The 20867-nt window shown below is 35.4% G+C and overlaps 1 protein-coding gene across 1 annotated transcript in view; it reads left to right on the top strand.

The window, feature by feature from the left end:
• The window catches only part of VWA8 (von Willebrand factor A domain containing 8), a 179392-nt gene that overhangs the window by 48125 nt on the left and 110400 nt on the right, over positions 1-20867 (top strand). The window contains exons 10-18 of the mRNA XM_084226836.1: positions 519-650; positions 1974-2108; positions 2188-2265; positions 6988-7148; positions 8307-8420; positions 15407-15575; positions 15865-15942; positions 18884-18999; positions 19859-19965. Coding sequence (XP_084082962.1) covers positions 519-650; positions 1974-2108; positions 2188-2265; positions 6988-7148; positions 8307-8420; positions 15407-15575; positions 15865-15942; positions 18884-18999; positions 19859-19965 — 1090 coding nt within the window. The remainder of the gene's footprint in view (positions 1-518; positions 651-1973; positions 2109-2187; positions 2266-6987; positions 7149-8306; positions 8421-15406; positions 15576-15864; positions 15943-18883; positions 19000-19858; positions 19966-20867) is intronic.

The raw sequence follows: 20867 nt of genomic DNA, 5'->3' as shown, positions 1-20867 counted from the left end.
TCCTGTTTTGACCTTGATATACCCAGAACATGCTGAAGGCTTAATTTGTACAGGTTGTCCTCAATTTTCATTATATAAGACAGCTAGGAAACTAAGTAAATGCAATGTTTGCTGGTTATTTTTATTGGTAGTCAGATGTTAAATCTACAGTTAGTTATTATGAGCTGCAGAGATAGGTGATTTATTATTACACATGCTAAAGGCTATGGTTCATTTCTTGTTTTATTTTAGACTGTCAGGCCAAGGCTTGGCAAAGTCACCATGTGACATTTTCAATTTACATCTGTCACTACAGTCTGAATCAGTATATAATCTCTCTGCTTTGGTTTTAGATGTAAAATATATATGCCATCAGGAATGTGAACACAGGTATCTGCAGTAAAAGTTGAAGTAAATGGATTTAGGACTTTGCAGGCAATTAATCATGAATATGCTTCTGGCATTATTTTAGAAGGGGCAGTTCTAAAAACCAGAAAGTTGTATTTAATAATTTATTTCCTCACCTGTGAATTTTACAGCGCTTTGAGCTTCAAGATTCAGAAAAACACTTGGTTCCCAGGAAGATTACCAGAGTAGAAAGTGTACATGGAAACAAGCCCTTTAAGGCTGATGTAACTGTCCAAATTGGTGAAAAAGAAGTGACATTCCAGGTATGAATTTATATATTCATCAAACTATAATATGTTTTTAAAAAACCAGCTTGTTTTCATCTCTTCAAGAATTTGACACACTTGGTAGTAAAAGTCATTTGCACTGAACTTTTTTTTTGTAGAATAACACATGGTATTTATTGGAGACACATTTAGATACTGAATTATTAGTTTATGGATGCACATGATTTTATTTCTAGATAAAGTCATAGTTTCCTCCATGTGAATCATTACAGTTTGGATGAAAGAAAAAGCCATTCAATTTCTTTTTTTTTTTTTGTTTTATTGGATTAGAATAGCAGAGAGTACTTATGATGTACTTAATGCTGCTTTCTCTTTTTCTTTTTGTAAAAACAATAGTCTGTCTTTGTTTACACTTCAAATAAAATCTAATGAGTGCTTGGTAATGTTCCGACACAGGATGTTGGGAAAATGGAACATAGTAATCACATCAAATATGATTAGTTTGAGTTTCTTCCAATGAAGTTTATGACCTGCTAGGTGGTGAAATAAGTTCTTACTCAGGAAACAGATGCTGATCTGAGAATTTGAAGTTAGTGTTGAATTTGGAGAGTCTGGAGAGTCTGTAAAGAAGGTGAATTAGTGGGAGTCAAAGAGATTATAATAACATTGGTGTGGAATACCGCAAGAGAGTTAGTACCATGACAAAATGAAGAGGAGAATAGCAGCAAATGAGAATTTTTTAGGAAGAGTTGAGTCTCTAGGAACTTGATTCAATTATTTTCTAAAGCAAAGATTTTTGTTTTCGTTTGACATATGGGTGATACATTCTGAAAGTACTTCTGCAGAATGCCTCTCTTATACTCTCTGAACAGGAGGGCATAAGAAGTTTGCAGATGAAAGAGATTTCAGACTAGACCAGGAAGTGGAAATACAGAGCAAGAGCCTTAATGTGGGGAACAATTGAATCTCTCCAAATTTTCAGTCAAAGTAGTTCCTTCAGCTTTTCGTAATACTAATTGCTCTATCTCTTCCACGTTTCTCTGATGAGCAGTGAATATTGGTGACTTTTTATTATATGTCTCTTTCATGAACAGCCTGAAGTTCTTTGCATACCCCAATGCTGTAACTGTATTAATTCACATTTTGTTAATTTTTTTCATGAAGAGTGGGTGAAGGAGTTTGTGTGTCAGAAATTATGGGGTTTAGTTTTGTGACAGTGACAGTTTCAAGTTTGATGGATGAGAATTATCAGTGAAATATTACAGTAGTTTTGGACAAGCATAACCTAGTTCACACAAAGCTTAGAGTTATCACTGTATAGCTTTTTTGGCATTTTGATTTACTTTTTTTTTCTTATAGGTTCCAGCTGGAACTGGAATGTTAAAAAATCATTCTCGATCAGATACTTTTATAAGGACTTCCAGCCATAATCAACTGTTGGCAGAAATGATGCAATCCCATATGGTTAAAGATATGTGTTTAATTGGAGGAAAAGTAAGAATTTAAATTTCTATTCTCTCTTCTTCCCCATGATCTTTAGAATGTAATCTAATTAATATTTTTAACTTTTTAGGGCTGTGGCAAAACAGTTATTGCCAAGGAGTTTGCTGATATACTGGGATACAGCATAGAACCTATCATGCTATACCAAGTAAGGAAACTATCTGCTGCTGATTATGCTTTAAATATGGTCTTAAACAGAGACTTTCTCACAGCACTAAAGATGTTGGGTGTTTTTGCAAGCCCCAAGCCCTGTCAAGCTTAAGAGCAATGTCATAACCAGTGGTCACTCAGTACTTGTTTGGAAAGAATTATCTGTCTTAGGTTGTCTTAACCTCATGGCATAAGCTGAAAAACTACAAGATTTAAAAGTAGAATTAATTAATTTGCTTACTTTTCACACAGAGATCACATGTATAAGGTTGTCTCCATAACCCTGAGGAATGAAAGTGCTTAAATAAAATATAAAGCCAAGGGTCTCCTATGATCTTATGAGTCAAAATATCCCAATAGAATGGGGTATACAAGTCTAAGTAATAATTGGCAATGCTGCAGAAAAACATTAGCATCAGGTTTAATGCAGTATACTGGTCTCTTTCTTCGATCCCATTTCTGCTTTAATTTTTTGCCAGACACCATGGAGACCTCCAAAGAAAGAAATAGCAGTGGCATCTGATTTAAAAGTGTACTGGCACGTGGGGAGAAACACTGACACAGATGGGTGGTGAGGTTGAAGGGTTGGAAAAGTGAGAGCAAAATAGAAAAGAGAAATACTGATGATGATAAAAAAGACAGTCCATTTCATGTTCTCCTGCACTGCTGAGAACCTCCCTAGGCAGGGTCCCACTGCTTTTTCTTCCACCCCTGTGTGGCTTCAGCTGATAAGAGTGAAGACTTTGAAACTCTGTCTGCATAACTGGAGTCAGATGGATGACTTCTGCCCTTTTCTTAGGCTTTAACGTGGCCGAGTGTGAGCAGATTTGGGTTGCAGGGCTACATATCCTCATCAGTGTTATGCCAAGTTCATAATTATCTACCTGGATTCCCAGTAGTGCCTACTATCTTTTGTCTAGTGAAATATATATCTATATCTGTCTATCTGTATATATCTATACATCTCCTGAAATAAATATATCGTTTCTGAGCTAGAGCTCTGGGTCCAGCTGCTCTGTGTACTTCTCTCTGCGCTTGTCACTATGTAAACATAGTTTTAAATAATCCCAGAAAAATAACTACTGCAATTTGACAAACCTGCTTAAGGATGAGCACACCCTAACCCTTGTATTGTTGCACACAATACAATATTTGGTATTCACTAGCAAAATTTGATAATTATTTGCTTAAAAACATGGCCACTGTTTTTCATTCCTACCTTTAATTAGTATGGCTTCAAGGAATATGAGCAAAAGGCTTCCTCTTTGGAGTCACATGAGCAGAGCTGACAATGGAACTATTTATTTAGTAAACATCTTTCTTTGAAAGGGATCTGTAATTCCTATAAAAATAAAATCTAGGAAAGGATTTGAGATCTCACTGAAGGGCATATTTCCTTTGGTTTCACCAGGGTTTAATCAAGCTCAGAGGGCAAAGAGGTTTTATAGAAAGGCTTTTAGTGATATCAAAACAGTGTCAATAAAGCAAATAAATTATTAAGAGCTGCTTGTTCGCTTTAAATTCCTGTGTAGCCAAGCCTAGGTAAGATCCACATATGTATCTATACATATAAGTATTTCCTAATGTACAGTGTGTTACATAAATTCCAAAGTTTTACAAAAAGCAGTGTATAAAAATTCATGAATGTAGCTGAGCTGTAAATAGAATTTCAGAATGCATTTGTTTTTCTTAAAATATAAAGCTTATCAGGAGCTTTGCTTAGCAAAGTAATAGGATAATTTAAAGTTAGAACAAATGTTAAATTCATACACTAATTCAGCAGTGAAGACTATAAAAGTTCAATAATGCTGTAAATTCAGAATATTTTTCTACTTTCATTCAAAAAAGTGTCTTCTGGGTTTTTTTTTTCAGAGAGACATCATACTGTCCTGAAGCCATTTCTAAAATTAAGGAGTCTTTTCTTAGTTCTATAGTTGCTATTTACTTTCTGATAATTTTTGCAGGCGCAAAGATGAGTTGAGAGACATTTACCTTTGGTCTGAAGCAATAGCACCATTTCTGCTCAGGCTGACTGAAGGAATTAATTATTGTATATTTTTTTTTTAATATAGGTGTATATATATGTGTGTGTGTGTATATATATATATATATGTGTGTGTGTGTGTGTGTGTGTGTATATATATAGAGAGAGAGAGTGTTAGTTTTTACTTTTAGTATTTACTTCATCGTTCTTTGCAACTGAAGCTGATTGAAAGACTTGAATAGTGTGAAAAGGTGTATTTCTCTATATTGATTTCACAGAAAAAACAACTCTAAAAGTTTTTGTGTTGTGAAGTGAGGATCAAATTTACCTAAAGCAAATTTTTTGGGACATAGATCATCTCTTATACTAACAATTGGCTGAGAGAGCAGTTCCTGTCTCATTTGTGATATCTGACATCATTATATGGATTTCTCATTATATGTAGTTCCATGTAGGTAGATTGCTGAGAAAGGAAACTCATCCTGATTGGGAAAGGTTTGTTTTTAAGTTGTCTCTTAATGCAGTTAAGCAACAGCAAATGAGAAGCAGTAACCAGCTAGTGCTTTGTGGACTGTAACTAGGGAACTTTTAGTCCAAATGCTTAAAATAAAATATTTTCTCCCCCCAGAATTTCAGAGGGGAAAAAAAGTAACAGTTGAAGTCATGTTTTAACAGTTTGCCAGCAACTTGCTCCTTTTCTTCCCTAGCAAAAACAGTTTTGTAAGCACATCACTAGTGTTTGTGTACTGTGGTGTTTTTGTTTCTAGGACTTTTTTTTTTTGCCTGACCTCATAATTTTTCTTTACCAAATCCGTCCAATTTTTTATTTGAGAAATACTAACAAATGATGAGTCCAAATATGCCTAAAAAGCAGGAAACATAGATTCTTCACCTCATGATTGCCAAGAACATGATTAGTACTACAAGCCATAAAAAATGGCTCGGTTGGAGGCTTGTGTTGGTATTAGCTGCTAGAGGGAGTGCAAAAGAAGTTTCCTTACTTAGTTTTTCTCCTAAACATACTTTTCCCTGTATACAAACTACTTTAGAAAATAAACAATGATATGTAAAACACATAAGTTATAATGACTGCTACAAATTAAAATAAGCTTTTTGTTTCACAAGGCAATATATTGTTGCCATTGCTTTGTCAAAAATAAGAGGAATAATTTTTTACACTTCAGTTACCTCCCCTCCAATGGAGGCCTTTTTAGCATTGGAGTATTATAAGATTAGTTTTAATGTCATATGTTTAGTGATTTGAATAAAACTTATTAAAAATTGAGTTAGAGTAAATAAAGAAAAGCAACAAATCATTGGGCAGGTACTTAGCCATAAAATAAGTTCCTTACAAAAACTGTGCAGGTGTTAGCAATGGTATTCCTTTTTAATCATCCCTTAATTGAATCTCATTCAGCCATTTAAAGCACAATGTTATATTCATGTTATATTTCAGAAAATATTTTGCACAAATTACTCTTCTGAGTTTATCTGCAGAAAATTAATGCCTGGTTCTCATTGTTGGAATTAGAGATGGACATGCTGTACAGCATACCAGGCTCCCAGTCAGTTCATACTGTATGTTGTTTCATTTCTCTAGAGGTGAATTGTCCAAAGGTGTGTTAGTTAAATATTCATTTCAGCATTTACTAGCTGCCGAATGCACAGTTCTTAAGCAAGTCCTAAGCCCACATTTTTCTCTCTTTTATAAAAATGTTTTGTTTCTAATTCTTTAATAATATAGAAAAGAGTGGACACAGCAGTAAAATGTGAGAAATACAAAAATAAAAATACGGTAGGGTTTTGTGGATTTGAATGTAAGACTTTAAATTAGATAAATGTGGAAACACTGAAGGAACCAGGCTTTGAACTATTATTTTAGGGCTTTTAAGGAAATGTAGAAAAAGGAAATTATTCAGGCCATATGACATAATTTATTCTATTTTTATTCTTTAAAGTTGAAAGAGTTTAGGGTTGTGAAAAAGACATATGCAAAAGCTACAATTACAATAGAAAATATGTTTTTATCTGATTCTGGATTGTGCTCACAGCACAGCCTGAGCAAGGAACTTAGTCTTCCAGGTCACAAAATTACTGTTATGTCTTTGTTTCTCTCGTGCTTCCCTGTTCTAGTGGAACATCTAAAATATATGTGCTGGAATATATGCTAGATTTTGTCTTTGGTTTTATTCCTTGAGTATTATTTTGGGCTAGGCAATGTACTTTTGATAAATTCTATGTTATGGGCTTCTTTCTTACCCCGTTCATTATTCTCTGATGCTTCCAGCAGTATTTTCCTTCTGAGAGGTGGAATGTCATGCTGGTTTGTGTTCAAGATTAATGATAAAATCTTTGCTCCTTCAGGTGGCTTCCATATGAAAGTAATTATTCTTGTTTGCTCCAGGTGTAAATTGCTGCCCCCTTCTGTGCACAGGGCTGTGTACAAGTTGTCGTGTACTTGTGTTTTGTTAAAGAGGCAGGGGGGAGAAAAGCTTTTGTTCTTGTTTCAAAGGGGTGATATTGGCAAGTCTAGAACTTCCAAAGACTATTTAGCATTCTGTGAGTAGCTTTGTGTGTGTATTGCTAATACTCTTTGGAAAAGTAGTTGAAGATTTCCTGCTAATCTTCCTTTATTCTTGGGAAGAACAGAATGCAGTTTTTTAAGAAGAAAGCATGTACTTGTAAATTAAGAGAACAGATCATAATGATATTCTTCTGATGGACTGATACTTCCAGGATATGACAGCTAGAGATTTGCTGCAGCAAAGGTACACTCTTCCAAATGGAGACACTGCTTGGAGACCATCGCCACTCGTCACTGCAGCTCTGGAAGGAAAGCTTGTTCTTCTTGATGGCATTCACCGAATTAACCCTGGCACTCTAGCTGTGCTCCAAAGGTCAGGATGGGAGCTTGGATAAGTTGGGTGCACATGATGTGTGTACTGAGTGCATGCATACTGAGACCTTAAATTGCTGCTGGTAAATACGGCTTTGGAACTTCAGGAATAATGTAAAGATCAAGCTGAGCACTGAAGTTTCATAGAACACGTGGTGCTCATTTTTTTATTTAAGAGCAGAAGCAATTCTTTAATTTTTTGTAAACTTAAAACAATACAGGAAATTTCAGCCTGTTGGAAATATAGAGTGTAAGTCTGAATTTTGGAATGAGCTAGATTTTGTTCTAGAATTATGAAATCTAAAAATCAGTAATATTTGTTTAACAATTTTAAAATGCAAGATGTCAGAAAACATTTGAAACACTTTGAGTGCATTCTACTTCTATACAAGTAGGTTATAATATATGTTACACAGCATACTTTATATTGATTGCAAAGATCTCTTTTTAAACATTATTTCATAATTCAATAAAAATAAATTCAACCTTGCAGAAAACAGTAATAACAAATATTACGTTAGTAATTATTTATACTGTCCAGTCAAATTTTTATGCCATTTCATATGCATGCATTATATACTGCCTTTTGCAAATCATAGGATACAGTGAGCTTTAAAAGCAAGTTATAGCAAAAGCATTTTCTTCTTTCTCTTATTATATATATGTGCAGAAGGACAGAACAGAGATTTATACTTGCCTGTGGTTTTGCCTTTTCATCTATTTAGTGTTCCTTTCTGATTTTTAGTTTTGACATGTGCATGCATTATAGTTAATCAACTTCTGCAAATGACAAAATAAAACCTGGGCCTGTATGTATATTAATCATTAAAGCCATCTGAAAGATAGCATTTCAAGAAATAAAAGTATATTATTTGTTACAAGCAAAACAAAAAAGCAGTTTCATGCCATTTATGCACACTCCACTGGTAAGACAGATTATTTTATTTTTCATGTTCTTACCATATGAATTTAAATGAAGTTGATTGACTATGCACTAAAACTTATGCATATTATTTTGCCTCCGTGCCTGGATGCATCTTGAGTTGGTATCATTTTTTCTTTTACTGAGGTGTATTGTAACTGAGATAGCTTTTGAAAACACCTTTATGTATTATAAAAATTAATCAAAGTCAAGATAGAGCTTATTTTTTATTTTCAGACTAATACATGACAGAGAACTGACTCTCTATGATGGCACCAGACTGTTAAGGGAAGATAGATATCAAAACTTAAAAGAAGAATTGCAGCTCTCTGATGAGAAACTACAGGAGAGGTAAAGTATCAGCTACAACTAGAGAATGCAAAAATCATTTCAATTTTATATTTTTTTGTCTAATTAAAAAAATGCAAAATGCTTTTCTGTTAAATTGATTTCTTCTAATTGATAATTGCTTTTAAAAAAAGATTCCTCTTTAGCTCTATTTCTTTTTGTGGTATGGCTAAATTATGTCCTGTTTAGAGTACTTGAACTAAAAGGAAAACATTCAATAACCTTTAAGAGAAAGAGTTAGAAATGGAAAATAAATTTTAAGTAGATACAAAGACAGATATAAAACTTAATTTTGGAACATTTTATTAAAAGTCTTGGAAAATAAAGCTAAATTGAAGTTAAATACTGCTTGTTACTTTCTTTTGCCTCATGAGCTAGAAAGCTGGTATTTAATTTACAATTAATATGGGGCAGGAAATCCTAAGGATGGGTTGGGACCCATTATGCTTATTCTTTTTGTTCCTTTACTTCCACTTGTCTGCTAGAAACATTCCACAAATAGCAATGCTATGCTGCAGGGTGTGCGTGTGTCCAAACTTTGAAGAGACCTGATAGGTTTATAGCAGGGGTGCATTCATATGCCACACATTTTCTCTCAATTGTCGTGCTGAATCTGATCTTTTTCTTTGGCCTTCAAAGTCCATCCTTTAGAAAAAATGCTTTTCTTTTACTTCCTAGTTGTTTCCATGTTTCTGGTTCTCTTTTTGATCAAAATACAGTGGGTTAAAAAAAATAAGGCAAGAACTGCTCCTAGAAAAACCAACAAAAGACGCAAACTTCATTCTAAGCCTACTTGTTGCAAATTCTGTCCAGTCTGCAGGGGCCATACACCTAGCTAGATGGTCATTTCCTGCATTTGTTTATTTGTGTGAAGAACTCTATATCAGGGAAATGTTCTGTTTATCAGGATTTTAAGCGCAGACTTTGAAAAGAGCAGCAAAAAATCTCCAAGGGCCCATCTGCGATGGTATCCCTACTTTTTACTGGATGGCATCACACTTTTTACTACAAAATTTACTACAAAATTTACTACAAAAACTGTTGTGCCAGTCTCCTCCCTGCTCTGTGTTTATAGTCTTGTCCAACGTGCTTTCAGGCAGAATGGTAGTGGCTGTGCTGTTTTGCCTACAGTACTACACTTTAGTTCAATTCCAATATACTCCAAAAACCTGGGCAGTTCATCACAACATTCATCTTCAGAGCTGCCACTCCTGGTGGATTAAATCTCTCTCACAAGAATAGAGATTTACATCTGGATCCTGCACATCCATTTTTGTTCTAACAATGGCTGTTTTGGCAGTGGGCTCCCTTTAATCTTCATTATCTGTTAGACCATGAGCACTGTCCAAGCTGTCGTCTTTAATGATTGTTCTGCAGACCCTTCTCCTTTGTGTCACCTGTGTATCTACTTTCCTCCTTTTCAGCCTCATTGAGTAACCTTTTGGTTCAGTGGCAATTGTGCATTGTTGTGGCTACTTTGAAGGCTCCAAAAGCTGGGGGGTTTTTTGCTGTCCTTGAAAGGTGGTCTCTCTTTTATTCACATCTCACTGTACTGCTTTTATCTAACCACCTCAATATTTTGTAATATAATGTTTCTGAGTTCCTAAGTTCTTAATTATCTGTTTGACTGACAGTGAGCTTCCACTCTGTAATCCATAAGCAAAGTGTTGTTGTACTAGACAAGAATGCATTTCTGATTAGTATTGGGTCTTAGAAACAAACAGATGCCCATTGTGTAGTCATTCATATGTCTGGAAGCTCAGTGTGACCATTTAGCACCATCTTGGATACAGATGAAAATTCTTGTTCCTGAATTATCAGAGTCCATTTTGCTGAGAATCCTCCTAGGTGAAGTTTTCAATCTGCCTTTGTTTTCTGTAATGACTTATTGTAAAAAACTAAGTTAAAATAATGCAAACATGTATCTGCTTCTTCAGTTTTGGCTTTGGGCTTCTTTGGCATCACTTGATGACTCCTCTATATAGAGAGGGTATTGTTCTCATCAGCCCTTGAGGAAATGAAGGTGTTCCAGGACCTCATCCTGGTTTTGGTGACTTCCATATTCTGAAAACATCACTGCCTCTTAACTGACTCCAGGATGCAATGTCAATAATTGCTATTTGATTCCAGGACTGTATTTGTTCTTGCTATTCATCCTTTTCAGCAGTATTTATCAGTCACTGCAAACTTCAGTACCTTCCAGTGTTGCAGAATCCAGCAGAATTAATCTATCAAATCATATCTGAGGTACTGACAGCTAATTTAATCACAGATTTTACTCCCAGCAGTGCTCACCATCCCTCCTTTGCCTGTAATATATTGTCTTTAGAGAAGCTACATAGAGTATGCTGTAGTATGAATTTATTAGCAGATTGGTTGGGCAAATTCTTACCCAAATCACAACTGGGAGATGCTCTCCATATTGATGAGCGACATCTCTCTTTCTGCATGCCAATGACTGTGACTAGTGCCCTTAGCTGGATTTCTGAAGATAAAAGACAGCTTTACTTACCCTGATTTGCTGGATTTGACTAAAGTAATTTCAGTGCAACTGCTTTTTGCCAGGCCTGTGGAATAGATGATGTCATTCTTAGTTTTGTTGTGACTGAATCTGTAATGTTTGAGTGACACATTGTCTACCTAATTTTCCAATAAGGGAATATTAATATGTTCCTTTAGTTTTAGTGCCTTTAATCTTTAGTGCTTCTTATGTGTAGTAGAAGAGAAAGAAGAGGATAAAGATGTTTGCTTGTGTTTTTTACTAAAGGCATGGTGTTTCAGACCATGCTGTGATCTTGAGAAATCACCTGCCTCTGTGTACAAATGCAAACAGTATAAGAGTAGAAAATGTGAATGTGCTTAAACCGTGATGATGTTATTAGAGGTGCTGGACAAAGAGGAAAGCATGGTTTTGTTTTCAGATAGTTTTCAGTTTTTGTAGATTAGAGCACTATTATTCGTATGTTACATATTTGACAACATTTCAAAGTTTTATTACTTTTGTAAGAGCTAATAATGTGTATTTTGATTTTAAATTGGGTTAATTAGTGTAATTGAGTAATATATTCACTATTATTTCATTACATTTCTACACCTGTAGAAAAATTTCCATTTTTCTAAGAAGGGCTTCAGGCTGGTGGGTACAATAGCTCTTTCAGGAGCAGCAAGTGCAAGCAGTGCATTGCCTTTGGGACATTCTGGGATACTCCTTGCCCTGCTGAAAGCCTCTAAGCTGCAAAGTAACTAGTGGTGGCCACAGAGTCCTTTTTTCTATATTCATTAATATGCTAGTTTGGCTGTGAAGTTAAGTTAGCAAATGGTTGCAGAACTCATTTGCTCCTCTGAGGAAACTAAGAATTCATGTTCATGAGTTTAAGGAGAAGAAAAAAGGTGCCCTTGAGAAAGTGACAGATGGTCCTTAAAGATATTTTACATAGAAGGAAATGATAGCTGCTGATAACTTATTCATTTAATGATTGCATGATTCATTTCCCTGAACAAGTTCAGAGAGTAAAAGAAAGTGTGTCCAAGGAGTGTGCATATCCAAGACTTCTGCACAGAATTTCTTCTGTAATCATCCATTACTTCACCCAGACAGATGCTGTAAAGGTAGCACCCAGATCCAGCAGTGGAGTGTTTGTCTCAGGATGCAGTATATAACCTGTTTGTGTGGGTATACCCCCTCAGCACACACAGCTGTGTGGTTCTTCCTGTGGTGAGTAGAAAGGCAGCTTTATAGGAAAGTCTAGGAGTAGATACATAATAGGATAGTTCAAAAACTTAAAGAAGTCTCTCATAATGCATAGGTGGTTTTAATACCTTGCAGACAGTGGATTCTTTTCTATATGGTTAGGTTGAAAGGGAATGCACAGTAGATGAGACAAATGTGTATAATTGTGACAAGGAGTAAATTTAACAAGTAATAGAATTTTTAATTGCTTACATTTTTTTAGCGTTTACTTTTTTTGTTGTTTAAGGGTTTGGCTTTTTTCCAGTTAAGTGAATTTTATGATAAAAGCATCTGTTAATGTTAGGCTGTGGTGAAATTTAAAAGAAACAGCAAGAAAATAACAATAGGTCATTTTGGTTCTAGGGTTGGACTAATTCCCAACTTACAAAATTTGATAGAAAATGAGATTTATTAAATCATGTTACAGGAAGAGATAATCAAAAATAGTTTAGTCTTACAAAAAGTGGCATTTTAAATGCTGTTCTGCATTTTATTTTATTCTGTTTTTTTAATGAGATGCTTCAATTGCTCATAACCATGGTCAATAACAAGAAAATATTTCCCTAAAATCACCCTGATCTCTGTGTGTTATTTTCTTTATAAGAGCAATGGTGGTAATCCTTGGCTGAAAAATTAAACAGTGATGTTTAATTTTATTAGAAGAGTGCCTTGCTGTTTGTATTGTCAGTAAATGTTTAATAGAGAGAAGGACAGACTTTGCATGAATCAGTTAACATCAAATCTTTCCACCACATTTGAGGCTCATTAATTTAACAGATGCCAAGTTTTTAACAAGTTACGCTTACTTTGTCTTCATCTGTAAAACCCACAAGATTTCTTGTCATGTCAAAGATTTCTTTTCTATGAACTACAGCTCCATGTAGGAGCTCTCCATATTGTGTTCTTTTTGAGACTTGATCTGTAATGTGATGGAACAACTTTAAATCTCTTCAGTTGTGCTGATGGAAGATGGGAACTTAGCACTGCAGAACTGAGTCATTCATGGTGTTTCTTTAAAAATACACTTAGCCTGATATTTTCAGCATTGCAAACCTCACTCCAAACAATAGGCTTTTGAAATAGCCAAATAGTTTTTTTCATGTTTACAACCTGGAAACCTATAGCAGTGATGTTGTCCAAGTTTAGAGAGTATGTCAATGAATTGAACTGATATCACCAAATTACCTTGCCCTGACTTTGCATCTCCTCTCCTCCCACTTTTTCCTGTGCCCACCTCTTTCTGTGGCTGTCCCCACCAAGCCCTTTGAGGGCAGTGACTAGGAGGTGATACAAAAGAAATATGATTCCTTCACCTTAAAAGTTGACTCCTTCTTGTTTACACTTATGGTGTTGTAGAAGGGCCAGAATTTGATGGATGTCTGGAGGAGCATTGCTTTTTTCTTTCTAATATTAGGGAAGGAAAGTCTGAAAGTATATGTATTTATCCTATCTAGGAAATGTTTTCTTCTATAATAAAGTTGGCTAAGGTTCCCTGACCTTCTTTTATGCCTAGTGACAGTGACATTCCCATTGGTTCCTCTTTCATGTGATGTTTTTGGACATCTATTTCTATTTTTATCAATCAGGGAGTAGCTTCTAGGCTTATGACTTTCAGCTGAGAAAAACTCATACCACCGCCTTTGTTTGCTGTGATACAAGAACTGCTGTAATTGCCCTGTTGTATCACAGGTTTATTGTGATGTACAGATGAGCCAACTATGCAGTAGTTTGTCAGTTTATGTCTTCAGTAATTTGTATGGAAAATGACATGGTAACAGCAATATAAACTGCCTAATCAAATTTCAATTGCTTTTTCCAAATGAACATCCTCTATTTTAAAAGGAGTACTGTAAAATTTGTTAATGAAAACAGGCCCATCTTGCACAAAATTTGACTGGCTTTTGTATCCGATGTGTTACTCCATTGTTTCTGCTGCTTCTGGAGATCATCTCAGTTGGTCAAAGCATGGTGCTAATAACACCAAGGTCACAGGTCTGATCTCTCTGTGGGTCATTCACTTATGAGCTGGACTTGATGATCTTTCTGGATTGCTTTCAGCTCAGACTCTTCACTGATTCTGTGTGATGCTGTGGTACCAATGAGTGCCCAGTCAGAGGAGGTGAAAATATTACAGAGACCAGGGACACAAAAGATGTGAAGGTGGCAAAGATATCAAAATCCAAGGCAGCAGTCTTCTAGTGCCCTAACATACACATCTAAAAGTTGTATATTTAAGTTTGTGTTGCAAGTTCCCATTATCTTCAGGGGAGTCAAGACTGTTAGTTACCAAATCCTGAAGTGAGAACTGGGAAACACTGACTTAGGCTAGGAGGTCAGTCCCATAAAGAATTAAAAAACAATAATAATAAAAGTACCTTTTACAGCCAGGAACAGTGTGTGTTTTTTCACAGGAAGCTGTGGAGGCAGATAGGATGAAAAGGGAAGTTCAGAACGGTATTAGAAAAAAAATTTGGGCAAAGAGAAATTAAAGCAAAGAGAAATATGTGAGGGTCAGAGTACTGGTTGTGGCTAGACTTTTGTGCTTGGTTGATATAAGGAGCCAAGACAGCAATTCTGAAGTTCTTGTGAATCTTAATCTTCCACTGGAAAGACCTGTCTCCTCATGCTGACTCTAAAACGAGCCAGGGGTGAAGTGACTGGTTTGGTCTTCGAAGCATAACTTTCAGGAGTGTTATGAAGTTAGACATATTAATCCAAGGACCACAAAGAGCATCTGTAAGGCAATGTTCCTAAACTGCTACTAAATTCAGCTCTTCACAGTATCTAGGCAAATCTCTACAACGTCATCCTCTCTGTCAGTCTAATTTAGTAAAAGAAGTTACTCATTACTGGAGCTCTGGTAGGTCTTCTTTTGTCCCTGAGTTGCCTGTGAGACACCCTGTTCTAGGTAAAGCACTTGTAAAAGTCCATGAAATTAGTGAGATGTGCCCATTTCAGACATACAGAACAGAATACTGTAGCTTAGTTGGTGGTATTTGTCCATCTTGAGTCATGCAGGTCCTGTTGCAAATGAAGAGACTTGGGTAGACTTATTAGCATTAAAAAAGCATGTAAAATTTCAAGTCACTTACGCAGCCTGTGTCTTTTTTTAAAAAATAAAGTTGCGTTGCGAATGATCTGGATATACTATGATATATTTCAATACAATAATTTATCTTCTTCTCATCTATTGTAAAAATTCAATCTGATATTTATTCCTTAAGCCAGGTAATGCATTTTTAAACTCTTTTTTTTGCAGGTCTATCTTTCCTATCCATCCTTCTTTCAGAATAGTGGTCTTAGCAGAACCTCCTGTCATTGGAAGTACTACCCAACAATGGCTGGGTCCAGAGTTTTTGACGCTGTTTCTGTTTCATAATGTTCGATCTTTAAGCAAGAGAGAAGAAATTGAAGTTATTAAACAAATGGTAAGTACATTCAGTATTTTAGGCACTTACTGGCTTACTGAACAGGATTGTTTGCTACATATAAAATATATTGCTATTTCAGTGTAGCATAAAGGAGCTGACTTTTGAAGTTTATCAAAGCAACATACCTGCTTATCTTTTAATGGCATAATTCTTATTTTAATATCAAATGCTGCTGTAATAAAAAATACTCTTTGTCATAAAGCAACTGTGGCAACTCTATGGCTATTGCATACATGGAACTTGGATATCTTGCAATAAAATTAATACTGTTTTTTCTTTCAACCAGATTCCAAATGTACCCAGTGTTGCTGTGGAAAAGTTGTTGTCAGTAACACACAAGCTTCGGGAGACAAATGATGCCACTGTGAGCCCTTTTTCTTCTTCTTTTCTCTTTGAATTTACTGTCTCCTGCTGTGACTGTCTTTACAAAGGCTAGGTGAAACGTGCTAAGCTATAGTGTTATGTCAAAGGCTGCCTGATTGGAAAACCAGAAAGCTATTGCTGGCAATTACTGTGCTGCATACTATAAACTTCTTTGATCTATGATGTATGTATTTGGAATCTCCCTAAGTTTTAGGAATTTGCACAAATCCCAGAGAATCAAAAACAGAACACAGTGAGTTTAGGTATGTGGCTTACAGTGAAACATGCTGAGGTACTTTTTGAATGTGTGTGGGTATAATCACACATTCAGGTATTTTTTTATTACTTTGCTTAAATAATTGGAAAATTGATAGCTGAAGTTATTGGGACCTTTTGGGCAGTAGGAGCTATGCAGTCATGATAAAATGACAATGGGCAGCAGCAGCGATTCAGAAAATAGAATGCTCCAGAACTCCTGGCTGCATTGCTGCTATAGGCTATTCTATTAAGGAAGTAATGTCAGGAAAAATAAGTTCTGCTGACAAAGTCACCACAGAATTCTTTAAGAATACAGTTAAATCATAGTGAAAAGAAAAAGAAATTATTGCTATGGCAGCTAAAACACAGCATGCCTTTGATGTAAGTAAAATGTAAAACATTTTTCGTGGAATCCAGCAGTACCAACTTAACTGGTACTTAACAAATTTAATTAGTTGTCCTTAGTTTTCACTATTTTAACATTCATTATAGTTTTTATAGTTTTACTAATTAAGAAGCTGAGAGAGGCTGTTACATTTTTTGGAGCTTAACAAAATAAGTAAAAAAACAACTTAACTTTTAGGTATACTGTTAGGACAGTTATAATCATTGGTTGAGCTTCCTACATCTAATGTATAAATGTATCTGTTTTGACATACTTGGAGACATACCATGCCTGAATAGAGCATCACAAAAATCTTTTCCAAATATGTGGATATCTGTAGAATTGTGAAATATCTAAATGAATTATGTGATGCTGAATGAGAAGTGAGTCACAGTATGATTTGAGAGAGGATTCTTCTAGATCAGTGGTGACATGAGCCATGTTGGGAACACCACACCTGTGCAGAGAGATGAAATGTGTGCCTAATGTACATTAGGCTATTTATAGAGTTGTTACGTAAATAAGTCTCTGCCAGAGATTATACTGAAATATAACATTGTTTAAAGTGGTTTTGTTAACAATAGAATACCTGTAAACTGTTCACTCTGTGGGCGTTGTCCACATCATTGTAATTGTTTGCTTGATTTACATCAGAATCTGGAGGCCACAATCAAGATCCTGTTGAATTAGATGCCTCATAGATACATATTTTAAAAATTGTCACTAACACAATTTTATGTTTGCAGTTGTTCAATATAAAAAAACCCAAACAAATCAGGTAATAGAGGAGGAAATTTTGTTGACAATACTTTCAACTAACAGTTGGAAATACTCAGAAGATGTGATACAACTTTTCCTCAATGATCCTGTCCTCCATGGATAGAACATTCATCCTTGCCCTTGCTTCAGGCATGGCTGAGTAGGTCTTGAAGTAACTCATGAATTGCCATCATTTACATCACAGTGTAGACAGTGCTTGCTTGTAAACTATGGTTGTTCAGAATATGGTTCACAATCTTCTGTCAGTGAAAGCAGGAGGAACAGAAGTAGTAATCTTTGCAGTTAGCCCAATCTAAATAACTTTTGCTCATTGCTTAGAGGTATGCTAAAAAGCATTATTCTTTCCTTTCTCATAATTTCAGAGAAGTTTTGTGTGATTTCATAGAACTGAATTTTTTTAAAAATGCCTTTTTGTCAAAACTGCTGTTTTTCAGAGGTAGGGATTGATGTTAAAATATTTCTTATGCTTAAAAATAAATAAGGGGGAAAAAGACTCTGAAATTCATTGTGTTGCTTTTCTCTATTTTTCCCCTAGATTTCAAATGTCAAGATTTTTTTTTCCAATTCAAACAGCATCATATGTTAAGACAATTTTAATGCAGTTAGAATTTTATATAAACTTGCATATACCCAAACAAAACATTTTGAAATTACCTAATTAAAATATTTCACTTGACCCAGGCAAAACATGGCGTGACTTATCAGATCACACTCATTGTTGTGTGTTTCCTGCTAAAATAAGGAACCTATTTGTATTAGATATCTTCATCCGGTAGATATAATTATAGAATTATTTCTTTCTCAGTCTTTGGATCCTTCTTTAAATACATGGTTGCTTGTTCTGTGGTTCTTTCCGTTTGGTTTTTTAAAATTTTGCCGTGTTTGTTTGAGGTCTGCCTTTCCAAGCATTGAATAATTTCTGTAAATCTTTGCTGGTTCATGTCCAGTTTTTAGCATTTGTTTTAACATGTGGACAACAGCAAAGGACACAGTGTTCCAGCAATAGCCCGCCCCAGAAGGCGTGTGCAGAGGTGATACAATCTCCGTACTGCTGCCCAGTGTTGTCTTGTTTATATGTCTTAAGAATCCTGCCAGGCCTTTTTGCCAGAGCATTACATGTGGAGCTCATATTTAGTATGTGAAGAGCAGATGACTTTTTAGCACATTGATCCTTTCACAGTAGCTAACCTACTTTTTAATGCTGATATTAATGTTAGGGTTTATATTGCGCATAAAATTCAGTTCACAGCACATTTTTCTTCCTGTTGCTTATCAAGTGATATTTTAAGACTAATCTTTTGGTGACATAATGATTTCCATGACAGTGACTTACTGCAAAAAATCCAGAATTATAAGCTTGCCTAAAAAAGCGCACCAGTTGCTGTAGAAGGCACAAAGCATCTCTGAATCAGGAGAAAAGTTGAAATTATTCCTTTTGGATTGCATTTTTCTCCTGACTTGTTTGCTCTAAATCCCTTACATGGATTAAATAATTAAACTACCCCGTATTTTCTGACAGGCACAATCGCTGGCCTCATTTTTATCTACTCGACAACTGTTGCGAATTTGCCGTCGGCTGTCACAACATCCAGATGAAAGCCTTTATGATGCTGTTAATAAAGCCTGCCTTTCCAGGTAGAACTGCTAGTTTTGGTTGAAAGTTGCAAGAGCTTCTTGGTCAGTTGCTAACCTGCAAGATAGCATTTAATGTGTTTTAGTAAATAATGCAATTGCTGTCTTGCTTCTTGAAGTTGGTTATTTCTTTAAGAATATTTCTGTGATATTCTCAGACCTGGAAGGTAAGTAGAAAGGAGTTGGTGTACTTTTCCTATCTTTATGAAGATACATCATTGCATTATATAAATTAGGTCACCATTATCAGCATAGCTTCACTGTCTAAAAAACCACAAAGCAGAGTCCTATTAATGTCAAGTTTGACTTAGGTTTCATGGACACTTGGTTTTAATTTTTGGGGTTTTTTTTTGTCTTTTCAAAAGAAAAGTTGTTATTATCAAAAGGTTTGGAAAACTGAAAGGGTCTAGCTCTAGACACCTCAGAGCTTACTCTTTCTCTCTGGAACCTGAGATCCAAGTGAATTGAGTAACGAGAAAAGGTATTTCCAAAAAACAATTTTTTCTGTTGTGGCTCTTACTTGTAATGGAATGAGGACATTACATGCCTCCAGTTCTAAACCACTCTCCATTACAACCCTATTGCAATATTTGATAACACTGAAGCCTTTAAAAAAGGGTGTACTGCCACAAGTGTAGTTCATTGCCTATGAAAGAGGCTCAATTCCTCTCCTTGGGGATAGGTGAAATGTGGAAGGCTTTTTTGTGAAAGGAATAGACATTCAGGGTTTGGAGGTGCAAGTGAATATTTTTAGATTACAGATTGTGTTAGATTTAGATTTTTAGATTACAGAAAATACTGAAAACTTTTAAAAAGAAAAACCCTTTAAAATACAGCCTCCCTATTATTCTCTTTCTTTTAGATTTTTACCAAACCTTGCCAGATCAGCTTTACACAAAAATCTGCAGGATTTTGGTATTGAAGCAAGTCCAGATGACACAGAGAAACTGGAGGGAAAGGATTACAAATGTAAGCTTCTGCTATTTTTTTTTCCTGCTCTGCAGGAATGTTACTCAAATTGCTCAATGTGTAAAGGTGTACTAGTTATCCTCAAAATTAAATATAATTTTCAGTTGTATCTCTGACTTTGTGAAATCAGAATGTGTTACTGCTCTCAGTATGTTGTATTGTCTGCTGAGTTCCCTGCTCATGGAATTTTGTTTTCCATCATGTTTAAGGGTTTCTCAGTCTATGAGATCCACGGTCTCAGGCTTTTAGTACTGCTTTTTCATTTTTCATCACTGATAGCTGGTCCTCTGTAGATTTGCAGCCTTAGTCTGATCTTAACATTTCTCTGTTCTGTTTTTTTACCATTGCTTCTTTGTCTCCTTTTTTTTCTTTTTTGAGATTCTTGTAGAAGTGTTGTACTATCATTTGCTTTCATTCTTGCACACACTTCTTTGCTATTCTCTTTAAATTGCTCTAGTAGTTGCATGTCACCTTTATTGAGCAGGTCTTAGTATCTTTGGCTTATCCAACTTGTAATCATTTGTAGTCGCCTTCAGGGCTATGCATATATTTCTGCTTCTGCCATTTTTCTCTCTTCTGCTTTCTGATTCCTGTATGATCCCCTTCATGCTAGCTGTATATCTTTTCATATCCTCAGTCAGGCAGCATACTGTGAGCAATTTGCTGTTTTCCATTCACTACATTTTTCCTGTTCTCTGCCTCACCAGTTTTATTTCTGCTCTTGTTCTTCTGTATGTTTGTTCCCAGTTTTGTGATGTATTAGATTGCTGTCTTTTTACTGTTAGATCTGTGCAGTGGTAAACACATTTTTGGTTTTAATTCATGTGGATTCTATTTTTATGAATTTATTAATGCCTGTGTATATAAAAGTACGTATGTAGATAGCGATATATTAATAGATA

This window comes from Fringilla coelebs, assembly GCF_963513975.1.
Source record: "Fringilla coelebs genome assembly, chromosome: 2".
NCBI classification, from domain to species: Eukaryota; Metazoa; Chordata; class Aves; order Passeriformes; family Fringillidae; genus Fringilla; species Fringilla coelebs.
This window is presented reverse-complemented; position numbering and strand designations above follow the sequence as displayed.